General features: G+C 32.8%; 1 protein-coding gene across 2 annotated transcripts in view; it reads right to left on the bottom strand.

The window, feature by feature from the left end:
• Positions 1-15658: 15658 nt before the first annotated feature.
• The window catches only part of RGLG4 (Ca(2)-dependent phospholipid-binding protein (Copine) family), a 6556-nt gene continuing 5861 nt past the window's right edge, over positions 15659-16353 (bottom strand). For both annotated transcript variants that reach the window (XM_021443789.2, XM_089785596.1), the window contains 3 exons: positions 16322-16353; positions 16013-16069; positions 15659-15933 (listed from right to left, as the gene is read on the bottom strand). The exon at positions 16322-16353 is cut by the window's right edge and continues 98 nt beyond it. In XM_021443789.2, coding sequence (XP_021299464.1) covers positions 15850-15933; positions 16013-16069; positions 16322-16353 — 173 coding nt within the window. In that variant the 3' untranslated portion in view covers positions 15659-15849. The remainder of the gene's footprint in view (positions 15934-16012; positions 16070-16321) is intronic.

Below are 16353 nucleotides of genomic sequence, written 5' to 3'. Positions count from 1 at the left end.
ATTTTGTGTATAAAAAACTCCCTTTAAAACTCATTGTACAACTGATGATTCAGTAATTCTTGAAGCTTCACTCTCTCAAATCTCTTCTTATATTTTTTCACTTGCTTTTACATGCTTTTCTTGCTTGTGTGCTTGAAGGCTTGTTGCCTTGTGTGCTTGCATTCATCTTACATAATTGTGTTGTTTATAAATAATTTGATAAAGTTAAGGGGACAAGTAGAAAAAAAAAAGAATAAGAAGAAACCTTATAGGAAAAAACCCAATTTTCAAGAAACCAGGAGCCACCCACTTCTACCCGGCTTTGTCCCTACTTCCATAGTTTCCCAAACTTAAGACTTTGAAGATGAAATTTTAAGACTAAGGTGTATCATCTAAAACATATTTTATGACTTTTGAAATTTTATTCCATATATTATTCTATTTGTTGGCATGTAGATACTTGAATCTAATATACTAACTTTTTAAAATGAGATATGAGGATGACGTTATTTTTTTAACATTAAAAGAGACAAAAGGGGAGAAGAACAACAACAAAGTGATGACTCCAGCGGATATTACTCTGATACAAGTTATTAGATGAAGTATGTATACTATTATAAGCCTTTATGTTTGGCTACTGATGAAAGCGAAATCGTATATTTGATGAATGTGAAAGTAATAAAAATCTTGCAATGGAGGAGTAAAGAATAACAAAGCACTGAGATACAATAATTAAGATATCAACAATATTATTCAATTGTTAAAAGCGAATATTATAATCTTCAAGGCATAAACAACGCATGGTATTGTTTATACTTTTTATATACAACTTAGGACATAAGATTATAGTGTTTTGCTTTTCCATGACGGTGTGCCCCTCCTATCCTTCTACCTACGTACATTCTAAGAGTTGGATTATTAAGGGACCAAAAACTTTTCTTTCTTTTCTTTGTTTATTATTTTGGGGTCAATAATAGTCTCCTAATCCGGTGGTCCATATATACTTCAAATCCTTCCATTCTATTATTTAATACTAATTTGTAAACTATATATATGGCCAAAAAAAAAAAAAAGAAAGCATGCTAAAGATGATATTGTCTTCTGACTGAAAAGGAAGGTTTTGAAGCTCTAAGCTCCATAAATTCTTTCCCAAAGTGGTTTAAAGGATCATCAAGTCCAAATTTCCGTCTTAGAGATATCGATCCTTATCATGCATAAAGGAATAAAATTTTATCTCAAGAAACCCACAAAAACGCAAGCAATTTGAGAAGATTCCCCAAAAACAAACGGCAAAGCCCAAATAGTATAATTACTTTTTACCCAATTTTTAAGACTTTGGAAAAATTGCTCCTAGAATGAAACAACTTCTTATGCATACACACACATATATATAAGTAAGATATATAGTTTGGAAATATATATGCTTGATCATTCATGAATACACAATTATATATGTAACTTTTCTTAATTTTCATGTTGATGAAATATATATTGCATGGAGGATTCATGTTGGTGAATAAAATAAGGTTGATGTGGTGTGCATGAGATACTTCTTTGTCCCCACTCCTTGGCTCTTTTGGTTTATCTCAAAGGAAAAAAGAACACTTTTATCATTCAACAGGTGATGACATAAAGGAGGGACCCACCAGCCATCTGAACAAATCTACCTGGCACACCGTCACAGCCTGCTTTTGCTTTTTAGGTCTTTCCTCCTTTTATTTTGTTTTATTAAATTTTTACCTGCCATCGAAGCCACTTTTTCTTTACTGTGTTTTTTGGGTTCCATGTTTGTGCCCTTTAGTTCCTTTTCTTAAAATATCATTTTCATCTGGGTAAAGACATCCTAGCTGCTTTAATCATTACAAACCCAAAATCTTTGACTGGTCTCTTGCTCTCTCTTATGCTTGTGTTCAAGTTTATATATTTATAGATGATGATGGATGGATGGATGGATGGTATATAGAAAGAAGAAACAACTATAATGATTTAATTTCATTTATTATAGGATAGGAAGATCAAGTGTAATTGACATTTGAAACATGAGTGTATGCATTCTTATCAAAAGGAGCACTGCACCACCTAAAGAAACGGCAAAACTAGAATTAGGGTACTGCGGAATAGCTGAAAGAGAGGCTTGGCAGTGCAGGTTGTCCCATAAATCAAATAAAATATCAGACTTTTTAGAGCACTGTTCACAAGAATTAGTGTATTCATATATAAGTTATTATTAAGTTAAGTTTGATCACCGCAAAAACCCAGTATATTCATCAATAAGTTTCTTCTTTTTGTTTGTTTGTTTGCTACCTTTGTATGGCTTTTGCAGTTTTAACACCTCCTCAAGTATGAACCAATTACTTTGTGCTCGTGAGTGATCAGATGAGTTTGAAGCTAGGTAGGTCGCTAGGGTAACTCTTTTGCCGAAAGACCCTTTTATTTTCTTTACCAACCGTCCTCCACCATATTTGCATACGAAAACTTATATAGTAGGCGATGATAGCTTCAACCTTATTTGAATTGCGAAGGAGCTTTTGATTTTGCATAAAGAGATTCCAAGCTAGCTATTCCTTTTCCCCAATCGGCTGGGAAATGGCAGGCGCTCCAAAGAAAAGTGGTAAGCTTGATTCAATGACTTGTAACGCTAGAGTACCTAAACCGATCAATGATTCTCATTCATTTTGTTTTTTGGGTCATTCCAGGTCTGTCTATATTCGATATTCCACATGGGTTTTGCTCATTTTGATGTTAAATATAGCTCGAAAGCCATGCAACCTTTCACACGATCTTAGGGTTGATAAAGCAAAGCAAAGCAAAGCAGAGAGCGAAGAAGAAAGAAAAAGCAAAGCGCAACTGGGGAGTTGATGGGAGACTGACAGATTGTAGAGTGGTGGTTGCCTCAACAGCATTAGAATTGTATAGCATTAGATTCCAAAATGTCGGCTCCATTCTCCCTTTTTGTTTGCGCACACAACAAGACAAATGTTTGAGATTCTTCTTTTGTATTTCCTGGATGGATCATTAGTTGCTTTCATGCCGGTTTTGGGAGCCCATTGGCCTCCAGCCCGTCCTCCAAAGGACAGACCAGTCATGTGGAAGCACAAAGCTCATCATTCTCCACCCTTCCACTCTTCCACTTCTCCGTCACCCGTTTTGTCCTTGATTTGTGGGATCTGACTGAAGCCCATCTGGCCCTTTTACTGAGGCCGAGGCCTGCCAATGGTTTTCTGCCTATTTAGGACAACACTCAGACTCATAAGCAACTGTTGTGAATAGTTTATTTACAATTATTATGACTTTTCAAGAATTTAAATAATTAATTTCGTTCACCGAGCCCATTGCTTGTGTTGGCTTTAAATATTTTCTAATCCACTAAGACCAGTACTAGTCTAGCAAGCCCACTAGCACTTGACCTATTTATTTCACTTGGCTCGATTTCTATTAATAGTTAAATCAAAATACGTATTATCAAAAATTTTATTTTTAAGTATTGAATATCAAGTATTGTATCATATCGTAAAATATAATATATTAAAATTAATTATAAATAACATTTATACATGTAAAATAAAGAAAAAATTTGAAAAAGTTATGTTTACTAATAGAATTGAACATTGTAAGATATAAATTGAAAAGATTAGTATCTTTTAATTTAAACTTTCAACATATTCTTTAATAATATATATTTTTAAATAAAATAGTTATTTTTATATTAATTTATTAATTAAAAATTAAAAAACGCATAACATATTGAAATCAAAATAGAAGTTTGAATTATTTTAATATTTTGTTATTTAAAATCTGAATCTTAAAGATTGAAAATCATAAAAAATAGGTTTTCATCTTTCAATAAAAAGTAAAAAATAAAAAATAAATTTTTAATAATTAATTAGAATTTTCTTATAAAAAGCGTTTCGATCATATCATACAATACATCCACATTGTACGATATACTTTCAATATTTGATCAAATTTGATACAACTATCAATATGCATAATTTTCTACTAATATCATAACGTATCATACAATACGTATTACATGTCATACGATATTGATAACTATGCTTATATGAACTAAAGGTTGTCTTTTATAAACTTTTTTTGATTCACTTGGTTCATAACTTATAAAATTACATTCCAGAATGTGTACTATTTTTTATCCATCCTTATCTTAGGTTATAAATGCAATTGCTTGAACATTGTTTTGGTCGAACACAACTCTAACAAATGACTAAACTACTATCTTCGTAATCACAAGTCATTCTATCAGCTAGCAATAAAGAACAATTAATCATTGCTATAATTTAAGCTATCTTTGATTTGTAGAAGGATAAATTTTTTATCTTATTACAAGATGTCACATGTTCGAAATTAGTTCATTGAAGAAAAATTTCAAAGATGATATGTTTTGAACTTTTTTAAGATTTTCAAAGCATATTGCCTTTGAGAGATGAATATGACAACATGATATTGATGACATTCCATCTCACCTAGATCAAACATTTCAAGTTCAATTTGCATGCTTTGATTGAACTACTTTAAAGATTATGAATCACAATCTGTAACCAACAAGTAATGATATTGACACAATAAGCTGAACCACATTATCAAACATTAAGACATACAAAGTGACTTAAACTTTACTTTTCTTGAAGCCTTGTTGAAGGAGATAAACATCAATTTTACCATACTAGGCCCTTGGTTCTTGCTTTAAACAATAGAATGCCATGTTAAGCTTTTATGTCTTGTCTTCACTACCACGCACTTGACACCTTTCTAGATGGTCAACAAAAATATCTTCTTGAAGTTTTCTATTAGATAAATAAGCTTAAAGCAAAGTAACTTAGAAGGGGGTGAATTGGTTATCAAATAAAAATTTTTCCTTTTTAAATTTTCAACACAGTTAAAGTATAAAGAGTAGAGTTATAAAAGTAGAGTATAAGCTAAACAAGTAAACTGCAGAAAAGTAAAGAGTACTTAACCAAGTTTTTATAAATGTTTGGCTTATGATTCCTGCATCCTCTCCCTTGATAGCACAAGGAGTTTGAATTCACTATCAACTTGCCTTTTAACACAAGATCAAGGATAACCTTTACAATTAAATGCCTTTCAAAGATCAAGCATAGCTTCAACCAAAGTCATTGCCTTTTCAAGATTAGGCACAACCTTTACAACCAAAATGCCTTTTAAGGATCAAGCACAATCTTAATCAAATGCCTTTTAAAGATCAAAAACAACCTTTCTACCTTTTACTCAAAGATATAACCTTAACACGACCTTTTCAAGTTGGCATAACCTATACAATGGTGGATTCCTAAAAGAATCTCTAGCTCAAAACCTCTAATAAGGTTGGTAAGGAATCCAAGTACAAAAAAGTGAGAGCTTTCTCAATAATGATGAATGATGAAGTGAAGTTTAGGCTCAAGAAACTCTACCTAAGAAATAAAAATGTGATCTTGGTTTTCTGCGTTTGCTCAAAGAAATGATTTTTCTGTTCTCAACTCTCTTACTTATTTTTGCTCTTTTTTCTGGTCTTCAATTTTTTTCAGTCCCTTCAAAAATCTCTACTTTAACATCTTCAGAATGGATATTTATAGGCCAAATGATTTCTTACCTATTGGAGTGAAATTTGAATCAACTTTTGTACATTATGGCCAGCTTGCTCATTCCTATCGTATATGGAGAATCAATTCGTTATTCATGAGTTATTGGTTCTTCCTTCTTGAGATGTCGGTTCTTCCACAACTTGGTTCAAAAGTGGCACCTTTACACTTTTGTAGAATCGATTATTTTATTCCAAGTTGTTGATTCTTCACTATGGTCTGACACCAAAATTTGAATTTAAGCTTGATCTTTGACACTTTAATCTTAACCAATTGTACCATCTCTTTCTTCTTCACCAAGTTTCTGATTTTTGTCATTGATGCTTCAAGAATCAATATCTTCTTCCTCTAGAATTAATTCTTTCTCTTCAGACTTAAGATATTTGATTAATTCTCACTTAAAACCAACGATTTCTTCATGGAGAATCGATTTTTTCATGCCTAGTTCCTTCTTTCTGCATTTTGTTTCAAAATTGATTCTTGCTCTTTGAGGTGCCAATTTTTCTCAAATCTTGAAGCTTCTACTTTCTAAAAACTAACTTCTTCTTTTTTCAAAGTCAATTCTTCTTGTAGTAAGAGAATAAATTTTGTTTTCCACTCATTTAAGAATCGATTCTTAATATTCAGAAAGTCTATTCTTTAAGGCTAGCCCTTGAGTTCAAGTTTGCTTAAAAAACATTTTTCTTTGCAAGCTAAACTTTAAAACTCTTGAGGGTTTTCTTCAAGTTTAAAAACATTTTCTAATCATTTCTAAAGAATATTTTGATTAATCAATTTTGTTATTTCAAAACCACAAGTTCAATTAGTTAATTGATTGATTTGATTTGTGTGTGAGATAGAAATATACTTACATGTCGTATGTAGCCAGTATAGAGTCTAAGCTTAATGAATATTATTTTAATCTAATTCTCATAGGAATATAGTGAATTGGTTGAAAGATATATTTTTATAAGAATATTAGAAGATACTTTTAAATAAATTAGAACTCTAGGTTAACAACTCAACTCATTTAGTGAGTTGGGAAAGAGTGGAAGAGATTCAAATGAAGTGTTGAGGGAACTTGTAGCATCCCACCCATGGGATGTTAATCTAATGGAAATTATATTTCTAATTAAGGTGAATTATGGGTGTTGGTATGTAAGAAGATATGTGAAATTGAAGGTGGTGACATGGGAAATAAAATATTATCTTAATAATAAAAAATAATACAAATAATATTTTTTTTTTATTAAGTGACAAAAGACGACATAATGTTGGAACACGATCTTGAGAAGTTGGGTATGGCAAAAGTGGGGGGACTAAGAAGAATTTTAAGGAATGAAGTATCATTGGCAGTCCACGTGTTGTTATTAAATAAGGTATAAAAATAAATATCTATTTAAATATTATTGAGATAATTTTGTGGAATGCGAATTTGATACTTTATTTGTATGAGTTATTGAGGAATAATAGAAGGAAATATAAGTTAAAGAAGTAGTTGAAGGATTTAATTACAAGGAAATAACAAGTAGAGAGATGAAATTTGGATTAGTTGAAGTAGGAAAACCTTTGTATAAATAAACCATTTGCAAGGTTAAATAAATATATTAAAGAGAAAACTTGAAATTTTACAAGTGCAATTGGACTTAAGCATGAAACCATGGGTTAATACCCATCAAAAACTTATTTGAACCAACGAAAATGGGTTAGTAGGGGACATATGGGTCCCCCACCATGTGATGGGATTTAGCATGTGAAGAAATCTACAACATGGAGGCACAGAAATTGATAAATACATAGAGCCTGAGACTTGGGTAATTTCGCCTGCCTTGAAGGTACATTGCATGGCTTTCTTTTTATTTTTCTGCCAACCTGAGAGCCCCCACATCCATTTCTTCAAGGCTTTCGCCATTAACATTTTTTGAGAAAACTTGAGAACTGTTCTCTAAAGCTAGTGCCAAGAAGAGATTAAAGATAGTGGTAGGAAGGACTAGAAGGACCCTTAACATTTTTGAAACCCGAGACCTTCATTGAATGGGAGTAAGTGAAAAACGATAAAGCTAGGCAAGCCCCAAGCTGTGGCTGCCACTATATTATGAAGGAATTCAAGCTTTCCATATTCAAGCTCGAAGCTGGAATTTTAGTAAATTTTGGAGTTGTGTTGAAGCAGTGCATAAATTGTTCTTCGAATGAGATTAATTTATATCAAGGTAAGGCAATTAGGATTTTATTTCTTAAAATGATTACTTAGTTACTTATGGTTAAAGATGATGATTACGTGGTTGAACTTACAATTTTAATATACATGCATAATGTTGTTAAGGTGTTGCAAGGAGGTGTAGGAATGTTGATAGAAATTTGTCAAACCAAGGCATAGAACTGAACAATTATTGAGTTGATATATATATATATATATATATATATTTGAAGTTTGATTAGTAGGTTACTATTGGACAGAATGTACAAGTTGAGTAGCATTAGTAATGTGCTAAGCTAATGTGTAATGTGAACATTTCTAAGGATTGTTGAAAGGATGTTTCTATTGCTAAACAAGGTTGTTGAATGAATGGTAATTACCATAAGCCAAGGCTAAGGAACTCCTTCAAGGTTTGGATGCTAGTAGTTTGAAAGTGCAACCATCCTTGGTCGAATCAAGCTTAAGTTAAGGAAGATTGATTTGTGGTACTAGTGAGAAATCCCACCATTCAATGTGAGTGGGCACTACATTTCAAAACTATATTAGTGTAAATATATTATATATGTTACATTTGATAGTAGATGAAATTGTTGAAAGCATGAGTTAGTCGAAAGCTTAGGCTGTTTGTGATTGTGACAAGGATTTTAAATCCGTTTCTCTCTATATTATATATAGGTATATATCTACCTACTTTTAAATACGAGGAAACAAACCTTTGACTAGCTTTTTATTCAAAATCACGCGTTGCAAGCTTGTGTGATGTTTAGGCCAATGGCCATTACTTGATTCATGGGAATTGATGATAAACTATCAATTTCACTTAACATGCTGATTTGATAGATATGCCATGCCATGAGCTAAATTATGCATAACATTTGATTTATGATTATATTGATTTTGATCTATCAAGTTTCGCAAGTGCATTAAATTGGGATGATTTTCATTTTAACGTGATTGAGATACTTGGGGGGTAGGACCTGTTACCACACCAAGCTAAGTGTGGTTTTTGTGTACAAAGTAGTGATTGTTGATTATCGATATGTGATTGTAAAAGGGGACTTGAAGCCCCGATTCACATTAGATGGCGTGGGCAGTTGCCACAAGTAAGTAAAGGGGGACTTGAAGCCTCGATTCGTATTAGGTGGCATACCTTGTTTCCACAAGTGGGTAAAAGGGGACCTAAAGCCCAAATTTATATCTATTGGCATGGGCAGTTCCCATGAGTAGGTAATGATGTTTGAGAGAGTAAGCTTAAGAGATATACTAAACCTACTTAAGGATGATGCTCACTTGTTGATTTTTATTAAACATGGCATGACATTAACGCTTGAAATGTGTTATTAAATGGCAAGTGAAATTTCCGTATTCATTGGGGACTAGTTATTCTGTATTTTATGTTTAAGATTTTTCATTTTATACTTGCCATTGGATTTACTGTTGAAAGGATATTAAAGTTGAAAGATTTTCTAGCATGCTAAATATAACCATTTTCATATGTATTTACTTATGATTCATTATTCTTAAGACTTGCAACGTATAAAATCTTTTAGTTTAATAGAGTATGTTTTCAACGCTTACTCTTGAATTTATAAATGTTCCATCTTTATATTTGTTTACTCTCCTCGCTTGCTTACAGAGTTGATAATCATTGAGTTTATGAGACTCACCCACATTATTTAATGTGCAGATAAATAGATTGTTGGGGACATTGTTGGTGAAGAATCCTTTTGCGGTTGTGTGGGTAATGGCATCTCCTAGCTTTCTTCACTTCGCTCCGCTGTCTAGTCATTGAGTCGTCTTAAAATTGTAATAAGTAATGAGTTTAAAACCATTTGAGACTAAGATCTTTAAATATTGTAAATTAAAAATGTGTCATTGTGTCATTGAAACACTTTGAACTATTACATGGATATTATTATTTCGATGTTGATTATGGATGAGACAATGATATTGATGATTGACTGACAAAAACAATTTAATTAGAGCAGTAATGACAATGTGAAAAGAAGAAATATAGGCAGAATAAAATTCTTAGAAGGCTAGCCGGGTTGTGTAGGCTTGTTTATATGACCTGTGTGTTGATAACAGCTGTGTGAGTGGGTCGTTACAAAACTTGTAATCCTAGACCTTTTCTAATTGATTTCGGTAAGAATTTTAGTCTTTTTGTTTTAGAAAGAAAACTTACTAGCACAAGTAAAATCCTACCTTGGAGAAGATCTTATTCAGTTACTGTGTGGATTACTGTTAGAGGCCAAACACTTGGGTGGCTGAAGATTTGACAAATCCTAAAGGTGAAGAAGCAAAGATTTTTGGATTTAATTGACTTTTGATTATGATATTTAGAGCAAGGTATGTAACTCTTAAACCTATGAGTGTTTATAATTTATTTGAAAGTTACATAAAAAACACAAACATTGATCTTGTAGGATTCAACTGTTTCTCTAATTAAATATTATTTTTTTCTGTTGCGTTATATTTTAATTTTTGATGATTTTTCATATTTGAGCATAAGGTTGAATCCCAGCAATGTCCACAACATATCATAAATCATATTCATCGAGTTTTAATTGTCTATAAGCTCGTTTAAGATTCTAAGGGCTTTTATATCCCTATTGCATCATTTGATCAAATTCTCTTAACATATCATTCACTTAGGGTAACCTACTTCTAGGGGTTAACCATAGCTTCTTGACACTCTAGCCTAGGCTTACACAATATAAACCATCTATGTGGCATTGCACTAAAGCACATAACCTCAACATATATCATTTACACAGATATATAAATATACATACATATATACTTACTTGCACATAAAACATTTGTTCTCTAGCCTAGGCATGTTTATCTAGGCCTACATACATAATATAATACCAATGCAGTGCATTTTCCATCCGTTCTACATTACACATGTTTAATTAACCCACTCACAATCACAAATTGGAGGTGGTCCCACTACCAAGCTTCAATCCTTGGCCTCCAATCGTCCTTTAGCTTGCCAACGGGTCAATTTACCCTATTGCCCCTTTAAAACATATCAAACATCAAATTATTAGTTAAATTTTGGCTTTTGAAAAATGTCAGCTTTTTCACAATTAACCAATCTTAGCAATCCAACTATTTAAGCACAAATCCTTCAATATTGAGCTAAACCCATACCTTAGAAGTTAGAATGCCTGAATCTTAGCTCCAAATTCTAACTAAATGGAGGGAGATTCACCAAAGCCGAAGAAACTAGATTTCTTAGAATCTAACTGATTAAATTGAAAAATAATCAGCAAATACATTTAATCTTACCTCTAGAGGTCTTTCCCAAGCTCAAATTAACTCCAAATAGCTCCAAGAATCTGTTTGCGACCTTAGGGTTTTGAGATGTTAAAAAGAGAAAGAGTTCAAGGGTTTTTGTTTTAAATGGCTAAATGGTCGGGATCTCTTTTTTATTTTTGCATTTCTTCAATGATGTATCGATACATTTGCCCTTATTTTGCCTAAATATATTGATACATTGGGGTAATGTATCGATACTTTTTCCCCTGAGCGCTTTCTGCTTCAAATGTATTGATACATATTAATTTTTGGCTGAATCTATCAATACATTCAAGAATGTGTCTATAGAAAATCTTTTAGAGGCCTTTATTGTTCATCCTTCCAAGAATGTCCCCGTAGGTAGTTTTCAACTTCCCAAACTTTCAAAAGTTCAAGTTTAACACCCCAATTTCATTTCCTATTAGTATCACACCTTAAATAATCCCTTTCCAATAGATAGTAATGCTTTTTGTATTAATGATAGCATCGTCACATAGCATTTTGTATCTTGTAACACCATTTCCAACATATAGTAATGCTCTTTGTATTAATGATAGCATCATCATTGTGCCATGACAAAGATATTCAACTCGAGTTTAGATCATGTCCTTATCTATATTGATGATATCTTACTTTCTCCCTTCACAAGTCGAGTCATAAACAGCTTTTGGAAATGTACCAAGTTATTGTCCTACAATATGGCATAATGTTATTTGAAAATAAGATAACAATAAGTGCCATAAAAATAGATTTCCTTGGTATGCACCTCAAAGATGGTCAGCACATAGCACAATCACACATTGTCCAAGAACTCAAGTCCTTCCCGAATGAACACCTTATAAAGAAACAAGTTTTGTAGTTCCTCAAAATTGTTAATTACATGAGTGAGTTCATCTAAATCTTGCAAAGATATCAACTCCACTCAAGATGATGTTAAAGAAAGATTCCCCAACATAGTGGATGTGGAAGCAGACAAAAGCTATAAAGATTCTCAAATCTACTACCAAGTCATTCCTAACTCTCCAAATTCCTTCTTAAATAAAAAGAATCCTCTCGACTGACACAAGCAACAATATTGGTCTGTAGTGTTTGTAGAAGAAAAAAACTTATCAGCCAATTACATGCTGCCATGTGGATTTAATAATATTTTAACCATATAATTAATTATAAAATAATTAATTTATTGGTTAGATTATTTTAAAGACATATAGTTGAACCAATTCACCTATTGGTATATATTTATCTCTCAAAATAAATTAGAGATAATATTCATATTTTGACCAATCAAATATTAGCTATTGGTCATTCAATTTATCTCTAAATAAATCTAAATTATTTAGAGATAATATTTATATTTTGACCAATCAAATATTAGCTATTGGTCATTCAATTTATCTCTAATAAATCTAAATTATTTAGAGATAATATTTATATTTTGACCAATCAAATATTAGCTATTGGTCATCCAAATTATCTCTAAATAAATCCAAATAATTTGGAGATAATCTTCATATTTTTGACCAATTAAAATTTAGTTATTGGTCATTTAAATTATCTCTAATAATTATATTAATTTAGAGATAAAAATCAAATTGGAATTATCTCTAAATAAATTAAAGATAATACCTAACTTCGGCCAATCAAAATTCAAGGACTCAAAGTCCGGCCAATCAAAAGACGTTCAATGAGTCATCATAATTTATCTCTAAATAAATTAAAATAATTTAGAGATAATTTAAAGAGATTTCATTCTCATCAAAGTCTCCCACTTAACATTATAAATAGGGGGCTCCTCCAAGTCATTTTGATTCATTCGGAAGCATTCGAAGATAGAGAAGCATTCGAAGATTGAAAGCATTTCAGAGATCAAGAAGAATATAAGATTTCTGGGGTGAAGATCAAGCAACGGCGAAGTTTGTGATCAAGCAACAGCGAAGTTCGTGATCAAGCAGCGGCGAAGTTCGTGATCAAGCAACGGCGAAGTTCGTAATCAAGCAACAGCGAAGTTCGTGATCAAACGACGGTGAAACTCGTGATCAAGACAAAGTCCAAGTTCGTGACTCTTGAAAACGAAGTGAAGAAATTAATCAGAGGAATTTCCAGAGATTATCACTCACATCATCAAATATTTGTATTTGTCTCATAATTTTCAAGTCAAGAAATTTTGACGAGAAATTTGTGTGTACAGTGTTAATAGAAGAAGCCAATCGACAAAGGAAAATTTGCAAATACAATAGTGGAAGATTTAAAGACTCGGAAATCCACTACCACTCCACTTTCAAAGAGATTCTTGCCGTCAAATATAGCATCCAGAAATTAAAGTTCCATCTGATTGGCTATCACTTGACAGTTGAATCTAACATAACATGTCAGCCTTTGATCACTTGCTGAACTTCAAGAAGAAAACCCTTCCCAATTTTTTAACTCTTTTGATGGGCACAATGGTTTTCATAATACTCATCTACCTTCAAACATATAAAAGGCAAAGATAATGTCATTTCAGACATGTTTTCCAAGCCAACTTCCATCTCTCAGAAATAACTCTCCCCCAAAGTCTTCCCAGTTATTGCAATGGTGAGACCTACTCTTAGACCTTTTAGAGATGCCCCGTCAAAACCTATGGTAAATACCACCTATCCTCTTAACACAAAAGACCTTCTGGACCTTGAAGAAAACCTTCCCTTAGACCAACTCCCACCAAAACTCCTCACCCTAGTAATGACTTATTCATTCCATACGCATTCCTATCCACTCTTGATCAAATATTAAGGTCATATCATAAAAAGGTATAGAGACACCTCAATCCAACCCATTGGCATCCATCCTAAATATCCCTTTATCCACCCATTCCATTTCCCCACTAGGCATTAGATAACCTTTCCCAAAGAAACCCTTTGTTTCCTATAATAGTTCTGTCATCAACATTACATTGCCATCGAGTTTCCACTTAAACTCCTAAAGACCTAATAAAAATTCCAAGACAACATAATCTAACCCAAAAAACACCTTCTTTACCCTAGCCATGAAAACCTCAAACACTTTTTTAATTGGTTTAGGCCGCCCATACCCATTTGGAAAGATTAGATCACAATGTACGAAAAGTTCCAAAAAACCCACAAGTACATTGTTCTTACTTTCCACAAGCTGTGTAGCTGCATTAATGCTATGCAGTACTTCCCATACACAGCCATCCTCACAAGCCAAGAATACTTTTTCCACAATGAGGTCCTTACTCACCCTCAAGAATACACCAAAATACAGAAACAACTCTATGAACTTAATAAGAAAATACCTTCAGAGATTTGGCCCCAATTACATAACTAGCCATGGAAAGATTACCTTAATAATTGCATCACCTAGTTGAGAATCAACAGGCACATCTATGAGCAAAGATTCACAAACCCAACGATCAAACCCCTTGATCCTGTCTTTGAATTCAACATGTCCAAACTTAAATCGATGAAATGGTGGCAAGCACCACTAATCAAGGAACCACAACTTGAGCCACCAATCTGCTAGGATGATTCCCAAGACCCCTATGACTTTGACATAGATCCATATGACTTGGGAAAAAACTTTAACCCCAAAGACTTCTTCATAAATGAACTACAACGAGATCCAGCCAAGCAACCTACACCAAACCAAACATCCTCCAACACTGCCAAACCATTAGACTAAGAAATACCTTCGGACAAAGAAATGGTGATCACCAACCAAAAATGGCTTGAAACTTTCGGTTACAATTTCTCCCCTGACGTAGACAATTGCCAGCTAAAATTTTTGTCCACAACCTGTAAAAATCCAAATCATTAAAATTTTGTTTAATAATGTATGCTTAAGTATGTTAAGTGTGCCACAAAGTGTTGTCACATCGTCCTCGACAAAAGAACTCCACCAGATGACAAAGCATCAAAAGAAATGTCACATCAAAAAAAAAACCCCATGAAATTCAAAGCTTGTTTGTCCTATAGTAATTATTTTTTAATGTTTGTTTTTAGTATTTTAGAATCAAATTTATTAAAAAGCTGTGCCAAGTAAGCTTATATAAAACGTTGTGTCATGTAAGCTTTGTAAGCTTTAGATCATATCAAGTTACTATTCTAAATAGTAACTAGTTTGGTTTGTTGTGTCCATGTATGCCTATATAAGGCAACTCTTTCTTCACTAGGAGGAAGAGATTAGCTTAGTGAAAGAAAAATCCTTGTAAGAAAGTTTGCAATATAAAAGTATACATTTCTAAACTCTTCTCTTTGGCTACTTTCTCCTTTCAATTCATAGCTAGTATGAAATCCATTGTTCACACTTAGTAAGCAATGACATGATTCATGTGTTCTACAATTGCTACACCGATGGATCCTCTGCATGAAAAAATTCATGGAGTTGATTACCAACACAATGAATTAACGCTAAAAGCTAGTACTCTGTGCCCTGTTGCTGTAACTAGATGGTGTTTGTCATAAGAGTTAAATCTTGACTAGATTGTGCTGTTAAAAGGACGTTTGCAGATCCAAAGTCGATTAAAATATCGGCTTACACCTATTGATACAAACTACGAGTCTACGATTTACTCAGTTTCTGGCAAAGAGAATACTAATAGAGAAACGATAAACAAAGGGATTGCTTAAACATTTGCAAAGCACAAATCATTCTTTTAAACATTTTGTACAATTATCCTTTTATGTGGGCACTCAACATGTAAACTTGTACACGTTAAATGCATACCTGATTTTAAAAACTAACGTACACTCAAACCTAGACTGTACATAGATTAAGATTACATGACTATAGAAATCAAGAAAACAGCCTGAGACGATTTATGATCCTTTGGCGGCATATTGGACAATTGGACACTTTTGACCCACATTCCCTGCAAGTCTGCAATCATATAAGTTCTATGTTATTTTAAACCATGGAAAGATGTGCTGAGAAAGGAAAGCCTGAAAATTGAACTCACCATATGCCCACAGTTAAAAGCCAAGTCCTTTGAGTTCGTAAGGCAGATTGGGCATGCCTACATTTACATTGCAAAAGTTACGGGGGTAAATTACAAGACAAAATAAAGGCGGTGTTTTGATAAAAGCTAGAAAGAGTTACACTAAATAACGCTAATAATTGATGCCAAACTAGCTCTTGCTATAGACATCAAACGTAAATAAAGCTTTTATATCGTTTTTTTTTTTTCTCAAATAGATTTTATTAAAAGGGAATCCCGAAGAAGCTGAATGCAAAGGAAAGCATGCAGCATTTGTCATATGATATATACCTGGATGCGATCATCTAATGAAGGCGATGATG

This window comes from Theobroma umbraticum, unplaced genomic scaffold (assembly GCF_002168275.2).
Source record: "Theobroma umbraticum cultivar Fairchild unplaced genomic scaffold, ASM216827v3 scaffold_25.0, whole genome shotgun sequence".
NCBI classification, from domain to species: Eukaryota; Viridiplantae; Streptophyta; class Magnoliopsida; order Malvales; family Malvaceae; genus Theobroma; species Theobroma umbraticum.
The sequence above is the reverse complement of the archived record's forward strand: the minus strand, read 5'-3'. Positions and strand labels throughout refer to the sequence as shown.